The following is a 19,866-nucleotide window of genomic DNA, read 5'->3' as shown; positions in this document are numbered from 1 at the left end:
TTAATTTTCCCTGCTCCATATGGCGCCACAGACACTTCACCTGCAGGCTGTAGCAGGCCGTGCAGCAGCCAGCAGACATCCTCGGGCTCAGGCTGTCATTTACACAGGCCTGTGCATCTGTCTGAGCAGAACAGAGCGCAGCAGAACGGAAACAGCTCTTCCGTTCTCACCTCACTGCCTGAGACCAGCACCAGCTACCTGACGAAATCAGATTCTCTTTATGAAATACGCTGAAATGCAATGAGGAGGCGGCGGCAGGTTAAGACAAGACGCCGTCTGTGTAGCAGGCTCATGCCCTGAACCGGCACTTTGGAAAAGTCCACCTGGAAAAAAGCCAGCGAGATCATGCCAGACGTCTGCATGAGAGTCTGTCGGTCTGTCTTTGAGCACGTGCATGCATGTGTGTTCACAGTATGTTTGTGTGTGTGTGTGTGTGTGTGTTTTCAGGGGACTTGAAGTTTGCCTATGGCAGAGCCATGGAAGAGAGCATTTCATCCTGGTTTGTCATTGATTAGAGAAGGGTCTTTAATTCCTTCCCACCCCATGTTGTGATTCATTTGCATTTGTGTCAGGAGGTAATGGAGTTTTGCTCCACGGTTTGCTCTGAAAATCTTGAAGATGTGGTCTAATGTGCATGCAGCCGCTAGCAAAGAGCTTTCTGATTTATTAGGTCTCTTGTGTTGGCTCATTTTTTCCCATCTTCCTTATCTTTGAGTAGGACTCTGTGCTTCTCAAACACAGAGGAGCGAATACTGTAAAAAAAAAAAAGAAAGAAAGAAAGAAACTCTCAATATGCTTGTAATGATTATTATTTTACAGAAGAAATTTGCATCCAAAACAGACACACAATTTTGTAATAGAACTGTAGTTTTCTATTCCGCTTACATTAATTTAAAACATTATATGATGTATATGTTTTATTTACTGCAAAATCTAAACCATTATAAGCTCTCAGTGACATAAATTTGAAAAAATATATATATAAAAAGAGGAAAACCTACAGCCCATATCATAAATATGTCAGCAAAAGTATAAAATGCTCATAACAAGCACTGTGAATTTACAGTCTTTGTTTTTTTTTCTAAAAATGATTTTAGAAAAGTGTAAACATCCGTTTTTTTAAATGATGTGACAGTTTGTTAATTAGTGTCTGATAATTCTTCGAGTCTTTTGCACTAATTTACTGCAGTGAAAGCCGTGAGATGTCCCTCATCATCCCAGCACATGCCCTCATTTCCCATGAATCTTAAAGGGTTCCTGTTCACAGAGGTCTGATTTTCCCATTATGTCGGAGATGAGATATGAGGTTAGGGGAAGCGCCTGGATTGGCAAGTTGGTCTGGTTTTCTGTGCAAAGTTGGGAAAATGTGGTGATAAAATTTGTCAGCCTCTGGGGGAGGCCGTGTTCAGGGTCACGGCTAAATCTGTGTGCCACGGGCAAAAGGCTAGCCCATAATTCCAGCACAGACGAGCGGAGAGCTGACCTTACTACAGCTGAGGCCAAGCCACACTGATTTCAGCCCACCTGCTGGATAGTCAGTGGGATAACAATGGAGGCGAGGGGAGAGACAGGGGTCTCTCACTCTCTCTTCTTTTCTCCTTTTCTTCTCGGCCAGTCTGTGGAGAAACCTAAATGTCCTTGCACATCGGCAGACTCGCAGCTTTTTCTTCATTTCCTCCTCAAAAGAATGCAGCTGTTCACATAACAGTGCAGTGCTTTTCAAGTAGCAAATGGAATTTTCAAGGAATCCCTCCACATACTCGGTCTATCAAAGAAAGAACTCAATAAACATCAAAAACGGCAGAACTCGCACTCTTACAGTTGCTGTTTATGTTAATCCACATATTGATTTTCCATTATATCAAAGTGTTGCATCAACATGCAATCACATTAATACATCTTACCTATTGTGAGTCATGGCTCATTCAACTGATAAATATGTAAATTAAGATGTTTTATAGTTGATGGCCAACATTAATCTCATTTGGATGTCTTAAACCAAATTAAATGAGAAAGAGTAGCTCATAGCAGTTTGGAAAGAGTGTTGCAAATTCATCTCTGAATTAAAAAGGAAATGAGCAGGGGACAGAGCTCGCTTTTTTTATTACAAATGTTAATGAAAAATGTTATTGACTTGAACAAATGGAAAATACACCTGGAAATGTATATTAAAACCCCCTTTCCAATTTCTCTCTCTGTGTAGTTTGCAATTATAGTTATTTCAGCAATAGTGGGGGAATTAATTTTGCGTGCAGACTGATAATGTTAGCAGTGTAAAAAGAATGGATATTGTGTTGGATAGGGGGTCTCTAGGTATTTAGAAGGAGGGGAGAGAGCAAAGCTTTATTTAATTGAGAGAATGAATCAATAACAGCTGCGGCGCTTTGTCAGAGAAGGCCTTGCGAAATGAGCAAGTAATTTAATGTGGACAATCCAAGGCCAGGTGGTTGGTTGATTGAAGGAGTGTATTTGTGGTGGAAGACCATCAGCTGTAGCTAGATGCAGGTGGGCATCTTAAAAACTTAACAAGTTACAAGGACAAGCACTTCCATTGACGCTACGTTTTTTTTTAGTGGCTGAGGAGTATAGCTGTTCTTTCTCCTCGCTAGATGATGACAAGATCACTGGCTGCTTCTTTGTCTCTTAACATATCTTGACCAAATATCCTTAAATCCACAATTAAGAATGTGAAGTTTCAAAGTATCCATCCAAGTGATCCTTTTGTGATGCCGCTTTAATGGTAAATAACAATCCTCCTCTTCATCCTCATAGGGATATTTTTTTCTTCTTGTTCTAAGTTTCTGGAAACTCTTTTTCTCTGTTAGAACAGTTCTTACTGTTTATAAGTAGAAAGAAAAATAGTTTTTCTTCACTAGTTACATCTTACAGTTCAGTTTCATTGTTGCTGGATGCTGGCAAATGTTTTTTTTTTTCTTCAGATCTCACGTATGCATCATTGCTCTCAGGCCATCACTGAAATCCTTTCTAGAAAAATCAATCTTTAAGGTAAATTAGTCTCCCTGCACACTGGCAGGCATCCCAGTATGTAAATTCATGTGCTAATTCACAACATGATTTCATTTCAACTTCCAAGCAAATGAGATTTTAATTGAAAATGAGATCTTCCATAGAGTTTCTCACTGGAGATGTGCGGCAGGGGAATGGTACTTTTCGCAGATTGTTTTAAGAGGCACGAACACTTTTGTTTTTAATCTTCCGAGCCATTTTGCACACAAACCCCCCCCCCCACACACACACACACACACACAAAAGACATTGCACGTTTCTCAGCATTTCCTCCACAACCTGCAGGTTGGCGAAAAGGCAATGTGAAATTAACATTGCACTTCAGCTCCTTGTCCGTATGAAAAGGTGGGCTATTAGCGTATGTGTGTGTTTTCATTATGTTAATGGTGTTAACACATGGCCGCAGATTGCCACCAGTGGTGCAGTAATTTTGTCTTGCTGATCATAAAGTGTCCGAGTGGGTCATTTTGATTATGACACGCTAATTACATATTGCTTTGCCTCTTTGTGTATTCTTCCCCTCAAACTCAGAGCGACCTACAGTCTTTAATGGTAAGCTTTTATGCGTTGGAGGGAAGAAAATAGCAGGAAAAGATCTCTGTCTATGTTCCTGACGGCTATGCTGCATGCATGCTTCACTGCTTCCCTTTAAACTTCCTAAATTGTGTTTCACAATAAATAGATGCCCAAGCCCTTAACTGCCAGTATTAGATTAGATACCATTAGATGTAATAGAAAATTCTCTCCCTGTAATATTTTCATAAGAGTTTGAGGCATTTGATTAATCTGACCACATTTTATTGCATTAATGATTTTTTTTCCTTCCCACTCTGCTGTAAAGACATTGTATACAGGCTAATGCTGTTTTCTCTCTCCCCACTCTGCTCGCTCTCATTCATCCTCAGCCGTTATTGCAATGCATTGTTGATGAGGTGAGTCGGCGTCTTATGTGCTTTCACTCCTAAAGTCATTCCTAATGGAGTGGAAACCTTATATTTTGTTTCCTAATGAAGCACAGGAGTGGCAGACAGCTCCGCTTGGGCTGTCCTTTGGCTGCCTGCAGGTTGAAGCCACCGGGCCGAGCCTCGCTGCTCTGAGGGAGACAGCGGGAGATGCTGGGCCGGGGCAGCAGACAGCTTATGCATGAACTTATACACAGGATGCGGGAAGTCTTAAAGAAAAAAATCTTTTAAAATACTCCATTGGAAGTAGAGGTGCGGATTTAGAATTTAACTTAAGTAAACATATGAACTTCAACACTCTGGTACAGTGGTTAGCAGCGTGGCCTCACAGGAAAAGGGTCCTGGGTTTGAATTCACCCAAAAGCTAGGGGCTTTCTGTGTGGAGTTTGTATGCTCTCCCTGTTTATGGGAATGGGTTCCCTCCAAGTTCTCCGGCTTCCTCTCATAATCCAAAGACATACATGTAGTGTTAACTGGTTATTCTAAAACGTCATTGGGTGTGAATGTGAGCATGAATGGTTGCCTTTCCAAGGTATACTGTGCCTTTTGCCCTATGATAGCTAGGATAAGGTCTAGGCCTCGTGACACTTAACTCCTATGACCCTAAACTGGGTCATACTTGGTTGGCTGGATGAAAGTGTGAGAGTAGCATCAGCAAAATATGCGTTAATTATGAGTAGTTAAAGAAACCATTAAATAGCAGATATTTTTTATGAGTGTCATGTTTTAATGCCATAATTGGATGATCAGATGTTAATCAGATTTTGTAAACGAATCTGTGGTTTTGTGTCATATCTGTCTATTACATACATAATGAAGGTACAGCCAACATGATTTTACTTTAATTGAACTCAAACGCTGGGTAAACAGCTAACCTTGCGTTGGAGAACAGCATCTCTAATTTAATTGGCACTAAAACTGAAGTGTAAAAATAAGTTGGCGCACTCACACGTGTTCTTTGTTCATGCTAAGCTAAGCAAACTAGCTGCTCAGTCTAGCTGCAAGTGCCTTAATTAACTCTCTGATAACTTGTAGCTGCATCTGTCAGATGCTGTAACATCTCCATTTTAAACAGTGTAGCAAAGTAGAAGCGGTTTAACACAGAAGAACTCAAGTGAAGTACAACTCACTTTAAATCGATATACTTTCAGGTATCAGAAACATCTGCAGTTTATAAAGGAAAGAAAATACAAGAAAAACTGAACCACTGAGGGGGTCGCTGTTTTTTTTTTTTTCTTTGTCTCTGCAAATTAATGCAAAGTTATTCTGAGTGATCACCTGCTTCCTAAAATTATACATTTATATTAAGACATGGGGGTCTGTCAGAATGAGTGGTCCCTGACTGGCTTTACATTGTATTTAACACAGATTACATCCTCTGGGAGATAACGGATACCACTCTCCACAACAATTATCCAAACACCCAGTGAAGTATCCTGAATACTTCACATAGTGGACCAACACCTCACTAACTAACTTTATGTTGTTTTTTCCCCCTTTTTTGTCACCTCTCTGTGCATCGCGGCGTTAACACATCGGATTATTCATTCAGATCTGCATCAGAAATCGAGGATTTCATGACCCCAGTCACTGCTTTAATGCTGTGTTCAGCCAGAACTGAAGCAATGATGGCTCTGCGCACTCAGAGTCTGTGGAAAATCTGAGCTATTCTGAGCTGAGGTTTCACAGCAAGGTCACTTTTAAAACAAAATGTCTCCCCTGCTATCTAGGTCACAGCACATTCTGTTACTTTCTCCGAAACTTCCTCCCTTCCTTCCTGCAGCTTATAATTAAACACACACAATTATCCCAAATTTAATGGGATTTCAGAACCAGGCTTTTATTTAAGAGGTAATGAATAATATTTTAATTGCATATGTAACTGTGAGATCGAAATGTGCTCCTCTCATCACGTGTAATTACTATGCCACATTTTTCTCGTGTAATATTCTATGAATGCGATCAATAACTGATGAACATCTTTTTTTCCTTTTTCTTTTTCTTTTTTTTTTTTGCTGTGTTTTTAAGGTCATTTTGTATCAGTTATTAATTGTGAAATGTTCCAGGAGGATGAAAAAGAAGAGGCATAGGCGCACTGAAAACATATGGACTGAGTCCTTTTGTTTATTGATCTCTGTAATTAATGATATAATGCATGTCACTAAAGTAGTTTGACCTCTGAACCGATCATTATTCGGAGTGTAGCAGCATCACTCAATGCGCTTTTCTCAGATCTATTTCTGAACACCCCCTCAGGGACAGACAAAGCACCCACTGTATCCTCATTTCTATTCAGCTGACCGTGGCCTTAGTATGAATGATTTAGACATCTGTACATCAGACAGCGACAGGATGAGAAGCAGTAATGTGAGATTTTACAAGCCGCTGCTGAAGTTCATAAAGAATACAGTGTTTGCTTCGCTGCCTCAAACTCCCAGAGAAGAAGAAAAAATCATTTCCTTTATAGGACTTTGGTGTATTTACTGATTTGTTTTTCTCTCTGTTCCACCTCGGAAACAACATGTATTTACTCGTCTTGGCGAGATGTTGTTTTTGTGTCCAGTAATGACAGGCTCAGTGGTGTTATTCGCCCTCTTCACATCATAATGACTATATGAATGTTTGCCTTTTGGATAGAGTGGCGGCCAGATTGTTTGGGCTATCCAGAAAAAGCGACATGCATCACCGCCCAGCCTGGGGTCTAGAGGTGGTGTGGTGTTTATGTCCCACTCCAGCAAGCGTCCCAGGCTCTCCTTGGGACGGGTGTATTAGAATAAGTCATTCCGCTGTTAATTTAAATGGCTTAATACATCACTCTAAGGTGGCAGAGAGATGTGAGCGGCAGAGGGAAGGAATATGAGAGAGAGAAGCCAAGGGGTGTTTCTTCAATATCAAATGAAATTGAATCCTGTGTTACCTCACTTTTGCTGTTTCTCAAGCAGCTCCCAGGCTATTAATGGAAAGCTGGAACAGGATTGGTTCAGTCTTGCGGTTCTTTAATTTCACCACAGCTCCCAGATGTTAGGTCTTTGTCTCATTGCTGATCCCTTGCTGATCTATGCTGTTGTCTTTATCCTGCCTCCAGTCCGCTGTGGCTGTGTGTTGTGTTATTGGGTCAGGTGAATCTATCAAGGACGGAGAGTTGGGCAGTTCACACACCAGGGGGATAATTACAGGGTGATTGGTGTCCTCACGCTCTCTGCTCTCACTATCTTTGTCTCCTCCCTGCTAGCCTCACCCTTACATAAACGCACACAGCATGCCTAGTATTGGAAGTCAACCAAAAAAAGGAAAAAAAAGAAAAGCTGCTTAGTCCCGGGATCCCGGCCCTCTTACCTTCTAGATCTCCGGGGCCCAGTTTGAACCAGCTGTGTTTGTTTGACAGAAAACATGTGCGTCATTGTTTACAGATGTTTTGCACTTATTTACACCACCTCATTGTGCAGAACACAAGAGACAGCACACTGGATTTCTGCACTACCACCACATCTGCTGCTATTATTACCCTAACCTCCTCCCATGGATAATTCATCACCCTTACCTTCCAACCACATTCTCTTTCTGTCTTACTCAGCCTTGATTCCTCACATCTGCACGTCCTTTCACGGTCATAATGACACACTGCTCAAGTTGAATTAATTACTTTGTAAAACCCATTCCAGTTTTCACCCTTTAAGGAATAGTTTGTCATTTTGGAGGATACCCACATTTGCGGCCCTGGTGAGAGTTAGCGACTTAGCTTAGAAAGACCAATGCCGCTCTTCTGTCTGTCCTTCAGACTTCAAGCTAGAGTCTAGAGTTATAGCTTAGCTTAGCATAAAGATCAATAGTAGCTGGCCTGGTTGTCTCCAAAGATAAAGCAAATATATGCTGTGAGTGTGTTTCTAGTCAGGACACTTTCATCTGTTACCATGTGGAAGGTCAAAGACTCATGAGGAATTTTCAGTTGAGTCACCAGCATGCTCACTTTTAACTCAGGGAAAAAGTGAAGAAACTTAAAAAAAAAGACTGATAGCTTAATAAAGCCATACAATAATTATTTGTTTTTATTTCAGTGTGAAAATGAAGACTCTTTAATACACAAGCCTAACCTCTTTACAAAGTATACTGGGTCAAAAAACCCCACCAGATAATGAAGTCGAAGCATCCCAGTGCAATTAAATATCTCCTCTGACTATCAACTACAATACAAATATTGTGAGGTCAAATAATCCCACCACCAGCTTGTATATGTGTGTGTGTGTGTGTGTGTGTGTGTATTGTATTTTGTTTTCTTTTTTAAAAAATGTTTAACAAATACTTAGCTAACCGTGGTTAGGACCCCTGTCAGTCACGTGACCAGGCAGAGTCTCTGATTTCTACCAGCTGCTTCCTCACCTTTGCTGTGCCGGTTTTAGAGTGACAAGAATGTAAATCATGCACTTAAAAAAATGTTGTCCTGTGCCTTTAAGCAGCACCTCTTTACTCTCCTGCATGTTGGATGCACCTTGTATTTCATTGTATATTTATTCGTGCGTTTTTCAAAGTTTGTAACCTTGAAAACACGCTTTCTTTGGCGAGGGGAGGGAGGCTTTTATATTTTTGTGTTAGACATGTTGCTGACAAGTATGTTGCACGCCCTCTCACCTGCATGTGATCTTGATGGAAATCTCTGGTTTTCTGTTCACGCATACGCGCGCACACACTTTGCACTTCCCGACTTTGAAAACTGTCAGTAGAGCAACAGCAGGCTGTTTCAGCACTCTGGACAGTTCCTCCACAGAGACCCGCGGGGATGTTTGAACCGGAGGCTCTCCTCAGCACCACCACCACCCCATCCAAGTAAGACTGGGGACACCAAGGCTGAGTCCAGCACTGAGATTTGCCACTTCCTGATCCTGATTGTGTGTGCGCGCACGCACAGATGACTCCACTGGAGTCACACAACCCTTCCCCCACATACGCATATCATCCACCCAGAGCTATTCTATCTGTATGGAAATTTGGGCTCCACAGCTGGAATCCCACAAAGCACTGTCATCTACTAATAGTTATTATCGCTTTGGCCTGCTCCCTCACAAAAACCCTGCAATACAAGCACATCGCATCTTTATGGTAATGCCCTACAATAACAGCCCCAAGCTATGGTGCATAGACCTTTGTTATCATTACGATAATTCCCATTCTCACTTGACTCCTCATTACACTATTGAAACTGCTCGGGGTTGGATATAGACAAATTCCTGTATCTTCCTTTATTACACTGTAGCATACAGTGATAGTGCACAGAACTTAAGGTCCCTAAATACTCAAGCAGTCTCTATAATGGCAATTTAAGAGTTGTTCTTATGAATTAGCAGCAGAGAGATCTGTGTGCTATAGCATTAAGGCGCTTTTGAACTTGGTTCTTGTTGGGGATGAACAGTGTAAAGTTTTAATGCAGATTGGATTATGTTATATTATGTTTGACAAAACTCTATTTATTTTTATTATATTGTAGAAAAGAAATTGCAAAATTATTTTGAGGTCCTTTTTTCTTTGTCAACTGCTTTCTTCGAGGTCAATTTTACTTCACACATTTAAAAAAAACTTCTATGGTTAAAAATGAATTAATGCATATTAGGTTGTTTCCAATGTAATTTAACACATATTTGCTACGCTGTTAATATCTAGAATATATTAGTATATTATTGTGATTTTTTTGTCAGCCTTATTTTTCGGTACTGGTGGTAAATATAGCTTTACATATCTGATCTCCAAGTTAAGTTAAATGCTGCTACGACCGTTTGATTTCTTTGTGTATTTTTATTTTTCTTCCTTTGATTTTTATTTTATTTTATTTATTTTTTTGTCCAGTGTCGACCAAAATCTTCATTCGCTGCCATCAAGATCGTGAACTCTTTGCTCTGAACTCTGCATCTTCAATCATGAAGCTCATTGCCTTTAGTGACTGCTTTAGCTGCACGCTCGATCTAATTGTATTACACATATTAGTATGGGCAAAATGCATCTTTGAATCAGTGTGATGTTTGCTCTCTGATGGGTGCAGAGTTCATCATGAGAAAAAAAAGGATTTGAATTTGCCAGGAGGTTTTTTTCTCTCTCTCTTTTTGGCCTGTTTTTTCCATAACAGACGAGTCTGTGATTTACGACACACGCCTTCTACGATGCGCTTCAGGTCAGCTCTATATTGCAAGCAAGGCTCAGAGAGACATGGCAGCTTGTGTCCTTGCATCTCTCCATGAATGCCCGCACAAGGCCTCTGGATTGCACAAAAAGTAATTGCGGAGTGATGGGCACAGCTTGTCCCGTGCAGCCTGTGTCCCACACTTGAAGGCTCTCCTCGGAGCACCCTCATTGTCACATAGCCTTTTAGCACCTTTGTTCCTTCCTTCCCTCAGGACCTCACAGCTCACCATTGGCAGATGAGTCCCTGTCTGTGACAAAAGGGTCCCTGCGCTCAGCCTCATTTGATGCTGTGATGAACTCCCCCCCTCACTCACACTCAACACACACACACTGCACACCTCCTCCTGCGAGAAGAAATGTTCCGTTTAGCGGTGGAGGATGTGGGGGTCAGGACCCAGGGGTGGGCTTTTAGGAGACAAATAAACATCAGAGCAGGAGAGGGGTGATGACTTGTTTACACATTAGCGAGCATTTAGCAAGTCTCACTGTTTCCAGCGCGTCTCTCCGGTGGCCTCTCAAACAGCTGATCTTTCTCTTTTGTTGTCCTTCCAGCTCACGATCAGCACCGGTGGAATCATGTTGAACAGTCTCAACTTGATCTTGATGAGGAGCCGTGCTGGCGTACCTGATCAGTCCTGGATCACGTGTCTTTTATCCATGAATTACTGCGCGTCGCCCTCTCAGAGAGAGCAAAACCGGGAAGATCCAGAATAATTAGCCTGCAGCACTTTTGCCGGTGATTGCCATCAAACAGTCTCTTGCACATTTTGCGCTGCTCTTACCCTTCCAGTGTTTTTTTTTAACCTAATCAGGCAAACACACACATACACGCATTTGCACACACTAACTCACAAACTGCATCTTTCTAATACCATCTAATGAGGTGATGACCAACCACTTGTTATAATTGCTTCAGTCTCCTTTTAATTTTCAAGCTTATTAATCATATGTAGAGTTATTTAAGAATGCATAAATTAATCTTAGATTAAAAAGCCTATCAAAGCTTCAAAACAATTAAAGAGTAAGGTAAGATTTCCCCTGGGCTGGCACTTTTATTTTAATAGAGTGTTCAGGTGATTATCATACTTTGATGCAGCACTGTGATTAATGCAGACACACTTTTAAACGAGCTGTTCTGGCTTGCACACATAAAAAAGGTAGAATAAGCACGAAGCTGACGATGACCTCACTGACTTTTTTTTTTTTTTTTTTTTTTTTTTTTGGAGGGTGGGCTACTTTTCTCATTTCCTCGCCTGTAGGTGTGGTTGAAAATCGCTTTTTACACACCACTTCCTGCAGAGAGGGAGTCCTGCGAAATAAGTCTGTAGCATTAATAGGAGAAGAGGGTCGTTGGCAGTCTTTTGAATACTTGAAAGCATGCTCATTTGGAGTGGTTCAGTCTGTCAACACAACTTTTGATTCATCTGAATGTAACACCGGCTGTTAAGGAGGTTTACGCTGCTGCTTCAGTGATCAACGGATATTGCCATTCAATCTGAATCTGGTTACTCATTTGAGATGAACAACACCATCTTCTTCCCCTTTTTAGCAAAAATAAAAGAATATTTTTTTATCATACAACGTGGACATTAATCCCATTAATTTGCATTCGGCGAATATAAATGTTTCCACTTCCACATTTAACTCTGACCGGACAGAAATCTGCATTAAATTCATAATTGTGATATCAGTAATATGCATTTTTATTTGCATTTTGCAACTGTTTTATTATTATTATTATTATTATTATTATTATTATTATTATTATTATTATTCGCGTGGCATCACATGGTACACCTCTCAGAATAAGTGAACAATTACGGACAAGTTGTCATTACCGCTCTGCCCCACTGAAGTCGATGGGGCCAACGGGATCGCGTCCTGTTACCTTCATCAATATTACATGACTGCCTGTCGCAGCACTTGTGCCAGATGAAAACAATTAATCCAAACCTTTATTGGCTTTTAAAGGGTAAATGTTGGTCGTTTATGGCACGAGGTTTCCTCTCGTGGATGCCTTTCTTTCAAAAAAGAGGGAAGGACCCAAGCGAGAGATCACCAAAGTGACCTTATAGAGCAGCTGGTGATTGTCACAGCGCGTGTTTAGGCCGGGGAGCTGGTAAACGGCGTGTCCGTGGGAACCTAGCACATGATGAAGGCCTGCGCGCCGTATTCATAGGCGGACGCGCACAACAATGTGTTTGGGGGGTCCCTGCTGTTTTTAGCGGAATGCCTGATCCCACTGCAGCCTCCTCCGTGCATAATGCCAAATAACCCTGAGTTTCTCAACAGGAAGGAGCAAAAAACATGAAACGCGTGTGACCGACATATCATGACGGAATTATGATAAAATATTAATATTTTTATATAAATGTATTTTTTTTTATCATATTTAAAATATAAGAAAACCGTTTGCTTTCAAAAAACAACGATTTTTATTTATTTATTTAATGTATCTTTTGTAAACACTTTACCCAATAAACCTCCAGGCTTCTTTAAGACTAAGCACTCAGATCAGCTCATCTTCATTGGTCATGAATCCATAGTTAATTCAGACTGCCTGTGTGAGTGGGAGTGTCTTGCCATAAGTTTTGCCGTCAGTTGATTGCTATCGTTGTCGTGGAGTGGGGAGGGGAGGGGGGCTGTACCACAGTCTGCCTGCCATGTGGACTCTGCTGCTGCTGGTGGCGCAACACAAACCATCCGCACACACTGAGAGGGGAGCAGAGAGGCGGGAGGGAGGCGGTGCTGCACGGACAACTGCGTCCCACTCCTAAAGCAAACATCTTCAAGTCCTCCAGCGCGGAGTTGTCATTGCTCCGACATTCACTTGATCACAGCTTTGTCGTTCACGGCGGAGGGGAGCTGCGCGAGCGTCTGAGGTGAGTTTGGGAACAGACTTTGGGCAGCAGATGCACTGAGTGTTTTGGGGGTGTTCCTTATTATTTACGCGCAGTCTCTTTGATATAATCGTGTTCTTACACTGAAGAGGTTTAAGATATTTAAGCAAATATAATTCCGTGAACTTTAAGCGTGGAATAGCTTATATGATTTCCCTACAATGTCCTAAACACGAGTGTCTGCTTTAAAGACTAATTTCTAAAAATAAAGCGTCAGCTTCGTGTGTCTTAAATTAAAAACGCAGGCCTGCAAATGACTTGTCCTCGACCTAAAAACGCTGCAGTGAAGGCTAATTATAAAGCTGGAGTTTTGGCGTTCGTTTAACTCACGTGTTCATATCAATTCTTGCTTTTCTTTTTTTCCCCTGCAGCTTCTAGGCCTCCAAGGATGGACTCGATACCTGCGGGGCGAGACTCCACTTCCTCGCCAAACTCCAAACAAGAACTTTCCTACCCGAGCACTAACTTGAAACCCAACCAGGTCGGAGAGACGGTGCTGTACGGAATACCGATCGTGTCTTTGGTAATAGACGGCCAGGAGAGACTGTGCCTCGCACAAATATCCAACACCTTATTGAAGAATTATAGCTATAACGAGATACACAACAGGCGTGTGGCGCTGGGGATCACTTGCGTCCAGTGCACCCCTGTCCAGCTGGAGATCCTGCGGAGAGCAGGGGCGATGCCCATCTCCTCCAGGCGCTGCGGGATGATCACTAAACGGGAGGCGGAGAGACTCTGTAAGTCCTTTCTAGGAGCTCACTCGCCCCCTAAACTTCCGGAGAATTTTGCCTTTGATGTGTCCCACGAGTGCGCCTGGGGGAGTCGAGGCAGCTTCATACCGGCCAGATACAACAGCTCCAGGGCCAAGTGCATCAAGTGCTCCTATTGCAACATGTACTTCTCCCCAAATAAATTCATATTTCACTCCCACCGCACGCCGGAGTCCAAGTACACGCAGCCAGACGCAGCTAATTTCAATTCTTGGCGGCGGCATCTAAAACTAACAGATAAAGGCAGTCCCACGGAGATTTTACACGCGTGGGAAGACGTGAAGGCCATGTTCAACGGGGGGAGTCGCAAGAGGACGCTGCCAGGCAGTGGGTCCGAGTCTAGCTCTCCTTTGAAATCACACGAGCCCAGCCGTCCACAAAGCTCCCCGGAGATCCCCGCAAAGATCCTGAGCTGCGAGGGCAGCCGGGGTGCTATGACGAGCACGCGCAGCTACCCGGTCATCCCGGTGCCCAGCAAGGGCTTCGGGATAATGCAAAAGATCCCACCGCCCCTCTTCCCTCACCCATACGGGTTCCCGGCTTTTGGCCTGTGCCAGAAGAAAGACGACGGTATGATGGGCGAGCAAAGCAAAGCCGGCCTCCCGGGTGTCCTGTGGCCTGCCACCAAGGACAGCGCCTACCACTCCTTCCCCATGTTCTGGCCCGCGGCCGGCGCGCTGCCCATGCCCCCGTATCCCCAAACACAGCACAAACCCCCTCCAGAGCTGCTGTGTCCGCCTAGGCAGACTGACATGGACATGTCCGAGCACAGTGATCGCAGCACCAACACATCGAAAGACAGCGCGGTCGATAACGACCGATGCTCCAGCACTCAGTCTCTGCGCAATGAAGACGACAAGTCAGGGGACGAGGGGAGGCCGGCGGAGGGGGTGCCGCTCCAGCCCCGGAAAATCAGCTACGTGTCGGCGTTCAGACCTGTCATCAAAGACGCCGACTGCATCGCCAAGCTGTACGGCAACAGGAGCGCGTACAACGGCTGTCGCACCGGTTACTTATCGCCCGACTTTTTAAGCGAGAGTTCGAGCTACCGCTCTGTGTCCCCGTGCGTGGACAGCGAGGGCGAGCCAGACGTGGACGTGGAGACAAACAAAACGCAGGACGAGGAAGAGGAGGAGGGCTCCCGGCCTCTGTCTTCGGTGTGTCCTCGAACTCCCCCAGCTTTGACACACACCGTTTCACCACACGATTCTGACTCTAAAGGCCTGCAGGAGAGCAGCCTGGTCGATTCCCAGAAAACGAGCCTGCACGTGGCCCAGTCCTCTGAAAGAGAACTGCAGACCAAGCAGTTATCAGAGAGCCACATAGCTGCACCTTTCACCGAAGTGAGTGACTTCAAACACGGGCGATAATTCAGAGCTGTAATTTTCCCCTGAAGATCGGGTTCTGTTCTTTTTGCCTGTATGTGTACGTTTCAGCAGAGAAATGTGTGCTTGTGGGGGAATTTTCTGTCTATGTTAAAAGAGTGTAACAGTAACAACAAAAGGCATGTCCACATCAATTAGGAGGGGGAATAAAATCCTTTATCGTTTCTCTAATAAAATATCTATACATTAATTAAAGGTTTTCATTATTCATTTTTTTTAATGTTTTACTCCATTACAAATATTATTTTTTTTTTTACCAAACTTCAAAGAAGTGGTAATTCTTTTTCCTTTAGGTTTACACACCGGAGAGGAGTGAGCTGCAACAAAGGAGCAGTCCGTATCAATTCAGAGCTGCGAATTACCCGCCTGGAGTAGGCCTACTTACAACAAACGGTTAGACTTTTATTTTCCTGCCTTTGTTTAAAAAAAAAAGTTGAAAAAAGGGAGGAAAATTGATATCGACTTATTTTGTCTTAAGATGAGAGTGCAAGTAAAGAAGAGCCGTCTTCCACAGTGGAGGAGATCGAAACGAAATCTTTTAATGAACAAAGCAGCGAGGAGCACCAGCGAGAGCCGGATGAAGGTAAGTTACACCGAGGTCAGAAAAAAGGGATTTCAACAAAAAAAAAAAAAAGCTCAGGAGATGTGGGACTACATTTTTGCCGAAGAACTTAATTTATATTATGTGTACTCAGGCGAGGACGCGCCACCCAGAGCTCTACCAACACAAAGGGACATACAAAGTCTGGCAAAAGGTAAGCTATCTACTGCTGCTATTATCATCATTATTATTATTATTACTATTATTATTATTATTACATAAAATTATTTACATTTGACCTAGCCTACTTTATTGTGTTTTTCTCCATCACATACATTTATAAATATAAAAAAGCTAATGAGAGGTTGTAGATAAGCGGGACTAAATTTAATAAATCAAGCAAAACTTGAGTCAGTTTCAACGTCCTGTCGCTCATCTGCACCTTCAGAGTCCACCTGGAGCCTTTGTATTTCCGAGTTGGAGCGACCTTTAATTAACAAATTAGAAACACGGAAGTTAAAGTTAATAAGACAACACCTCAGACTTTCCACTTTCATCTTTTGTTACATGAATGTGGGGTTTGGCGGGGGGGTTCGTTCGCCTGCAGTCCAGGAAGACCTGCTCTGAATTTTCAGTGTAGATGATGATAATAATGTGCTCGTCACTGTCATTAAAAATAGCAAAGTGTCCTACATGGAAGCTGATGGAAAAGCCCGCATCTTTTCTCCTTCAACACCCGTCGTTTTTGTTTGATTTCTATGTATTTATTTCTTTTTCTGTGTTTATTTATTTGTTTATTTTTGCAGAAGAGCTACAAAAGCAGCTCTTGGAGCAAGTGGAGCTGAGGAAAAAGCTGGAACGTGAATTTCAACATTTAAAAGGTAAGCTAATCTCTGCCACGGTGCATGTAAAGGCAAATGTTCCTCCTCTCTGTGACTGAGGCCAAAACACAAGCCTTAATATATCAAATCCACCTCAGCAGTAGTTCCCATGTGCTGCAGCGGAACTGAATAACTGCTATTTTTAATCTGATCTACCTTTTGCCCTTTTTCATGTTGATATACTAAGTTTATATATATATATTAAAATATATGTGGACAGCAGAAAAAAACAAAGGGTAACTTTAAAAAGTCAGTGTTTGATTTTTACGAAACACTAACTGAAAAATATCTATACTAATATATTTAGATATAAAACTGTTGCCCATCCACCACAATGAAAAATGTTACAGAACATTCCCATCTGCAGTCCATACATTAAGACCATCTGGATATGACACTAACAGCTTCACACTGACAATGTAAAGATCATGATTTTGAAAATGAAACTAACCATGTCCTCAAGAAGCAGCTGCATTCAGGTGATTAATCAGGTGAATATCAGATGAGATATGAGCAAATATTTTTTTGGAACTTAAAATAATTTTATCCACCTTTTCTTACAAATAAATAAATACCTTTTTTTCTGAAATATATTTTATAGCAATATGAATATTTGGCAGATTCATATAAAAATTGAGAATTGATGTAATACCCAAAATATGTGCACTGGTTGCAGTACAGGTAAAGATGAATAAAAATTAAGATAAACCTGCAAGAATGGAAACTAAATGATGTCACATATAGGTAGTTAAGTGATGATGAAGGCTTACATATATAAAACTATTTGTTTTTCAAAATTGTTGGAAAGAAATTAAACCTATATGTGGCCCATTTAGCATATATATACATATATATAATGGGGCACCTATTTGCACTTATTGACCTTATATTAAATATGCACATATACTGAGGCGGAGCCATCTTTATTTATTATTAAAATTATTATTAAAAATCTAGGGACAAGACAGTAAGACTTGTTAATATTAACACTGTAATATCATTAATATTGGACACTATTTTTTATTTTAATTTTGATTCCTAGCATAACCACCCTATTACTATATCTGAAAGTAAGACTGTTATAAATATAAGAGCGGTGAGGAAACATTATCAAACAAAAATCTGAGCAGATGCTTATAATATAACATATTTTAAGGGTATTCCTTTTATATTTCTCCTAATATAAACATGTCCTTGCAAGTAGTTTTTTAAACATTCATCAGTAGCATCAGTATTTTAATTATAGGTCGGATTTATTTTCATTTAAATGCTATAAAATTAAAAAAAAAAATATTGTCATAAAAAATGTTTTTGTTTCCAGCTGAAGGCATGCCCGGGTGTTTGCTGCCGTTGATGCCCTTGGTTTGTAGCTTTAGCTTGAGAAGAGCGCCCTCTACAGGGTGTTCAGCTGCCCGACAAGTTTAATACATGTATCTGTTACGAATGGCATCAGCCTCTTAAAAGCCTTAATTTATAAGAAACTATTGCCTCTCTCTAAACAAACATTCCACTTTGTTTGTTTATGATGTGGAGGTTACATGAATGTTAGAAATGACAAAGATCAGAGGTACAAACATTTCCTACATGGTGCTGTCAGTAACTTTGGGGGCTAAAATGAAGGGTTTTTTCTGTCTGTGAAATAATTGTGGTTGGTTTACTGACTCAGATCTTTCATTTGCTTCTCAGATAATTTTCAGGATCAAATGAAAAGGGAACTTTCCTACAGGGAGGAGATGGTCCAGCAGCTTCACATAGTCAGAGGTGAGAAAAATAAAGCAAAGGCAGCGGACACAACAGCGTTTCAAGATGTTTCTAACTGTAGGATTTACAGATATTTTATAGCTTATTTTTCATGCAAAATCACCGACGACAGCCTATATGCTCAATTAGGTTTATTTTACTGTTTTCATATATAACGGGCAAGCCTGATTTTTCACATGATGTCTGTTTTTGGCTATTTTACAAATGCATCAGGGGTGCAAAGTGGTGAAGAGGATCATAACGTAACTTTACTACGATTTATATCAACAGATATTAGTGGCCAGCTCTTGCCTCTTGCATGCACACTTTCCCCAGTGAATTGCTCCAGAAAGAGAAGGTTGAAGGGTAATTGTGGATGGACAGGCTATTTAAGTGGATGGTCCACAGCCTCTTAAAACGCTTCCAAACTACTTGTTTTGAGCAACTCCGACTCATATCATGAATCGATCATATCATCATTTAACTGTAAATGTGCAGATGTGTTTAACTTGTCTTATGTAGGTCTAAATATTTAAACAGCAGCAGCCTCTGTAATCCCCAGCAGGGTGATTTACGCTCACATGCGAGTGCACTATTGATTGTTTGATCTCCTTCTTCATAGAAGCTCACGACGCTTTACACCATTTCTCCTGTAAGATGTTGACTCCTCGCCACTGCACCGGATCCTGCTCCTTCAAATCGCCTCTGCTACCACCGTGAATCAGACACAGGGGCGCGAGGACACATCCACAGCTTCTGTTAAAAACCACATCACGGGAGATTTAAAAACCACCACGGACACTCTGAGCCAAGCTGAAAGTAGTCTAAAGTGTAATTACCTGTAATATTAAAAAAAAAAAAAAAAGTGGATCTCCACCCTCAGCGTTTATGTATCTCGCATACAGTGATTTGTTTTATTGAAATTATCCCATCGATTATTATTATTTGTGGCAAAGTGCAATGACAATGTATGTCTGTTGTAAAGGTGGGTTATTATTTCTTCTTCTTCATTTTTTCCTCCCCCTATCAACAATAGCAGCTTTGATTAGACGGTCCATTGCTCCTTATCCTCTCAGTATTGTAAATAAGCCTACTAATTTTAATGTGTTCTTCCATGCAGGCCAGTAGCTTACCTTGGATGTTATGCACTTTAAAACGAGTGGTGGGAATTACAGTAAAAAAACAAAACAAAACAAAGTACAAAAAAGCCTCCGCGTTGGAATACAGCATATTTATTTCTGTAGCGGTCAAACTATGCCTATTTGCGTTTGGAAATTTGAAAAACACAGAAATTAGTAGGCTGAATTAGTGCATCTGCGACCTTGTAAGCAGTGACATATCCTATTAAGAATAGCCTATTCCTCCATGTAATATTTGTTTTTGTCGCTAATGAATAAATCATTTTATTTAAAGAAGTGTGATTTATTTCCCCCCTCAGTGTTGTCAGAAGGCATATTTACTTTTTTTTTTTTTTTTTACCTTTTGATTC

At 41.4% G+C, this 19,866-nt stretch overlaps 1 protein-coding gene across 2 annotated transcripts; it reads left to right on the top strand.

Moving 5' to 3' along the window:
• Nucleotides 1-12,650: 12,650 nt before the first annotated feature.
• On the top strand, nucleotides 12,651-19,789 carry skor1b (SKI family transcriptional corepressor 1b). Of its 2 annotated transcripts, none has more exons than XM_005470659.3 (8): nucleotides 12,651-13,039; nucleotides 13,429-15,173; nucleotides 15,509-15,608; nucleotides 15,694-15,798; nucleotides 15,911-15,970; nucleotides 16,563-16,637; nucleotides 18,324-18,398; nucleotides 19,003-19,789. In XM_005470659.3, exons 2-8 carry the CDS (start codon nucleotides 13,446-13,448, stop codon nucleotides 19,095-19,097), a joined length of 2,238 nt encoding a protein of 745 aa, XP_005470716.1. In that variant the 5' UTR covers nucleotides 12,651-13,039; nucleotides 13,429-13,445; the 3' UTR covers nucleotides 19,098-19,789. The 2 variants fall into 2 exon arrangements, with proteins under 2 accessions (XP_005470716.1, XP_003440374.1); XM_003440326.4 differs by having other exon boundaries at nucleotides 19,000-19,789.
• The last annotated feature ends 77 nt before the right edge of the window (nucleotides 19,790-19,866 follow it).

The sequence above is a fragment of the Oreochromis niloticus genome, linkage group LG7, assembly GCF_001858045.2.
Source record: "Oreochromis niloticus isolate F11D_XX linkage group LG7, O_niloticus_UMD_NMBU, whole genome shotgun sequence".
Lineage (NCBI taxonomy): Eukaryota > Metazoa > Chordata > Actinopteri > Cichliformes > Cichlidae > Oreochromis > Oreochromis niloticus.
Note: the sequence above shows the minus strand (reverse complement) of the source record. Positions and strands in the feature narration are given on the sequence as shown.

Bases quoted from the DNA above. Each gene is read 5' to 3' on its own strand.
- skor1b (XM_003440326.4), top strand. From the start codon at position 13,446: ATGGACTCGATACCTGCGGGGCGAGACTCCACTTCCTCGCCAAACTCC. The intron at 15,799-15,910 runs GTAAGTTACACC...ATGTGTACTCAG, and splicing joins CCAGCGAGAGCCGGATGAAG to GCGAGGACGCGCCACCCAGA. The intron at 18,399-18,999 runs GTGAGAAAAATA...CCTTCTTCATAG, and splicing joins GCAGCTTCACATAGTCAGAG to AAGCTCACGACGCTTTACAC.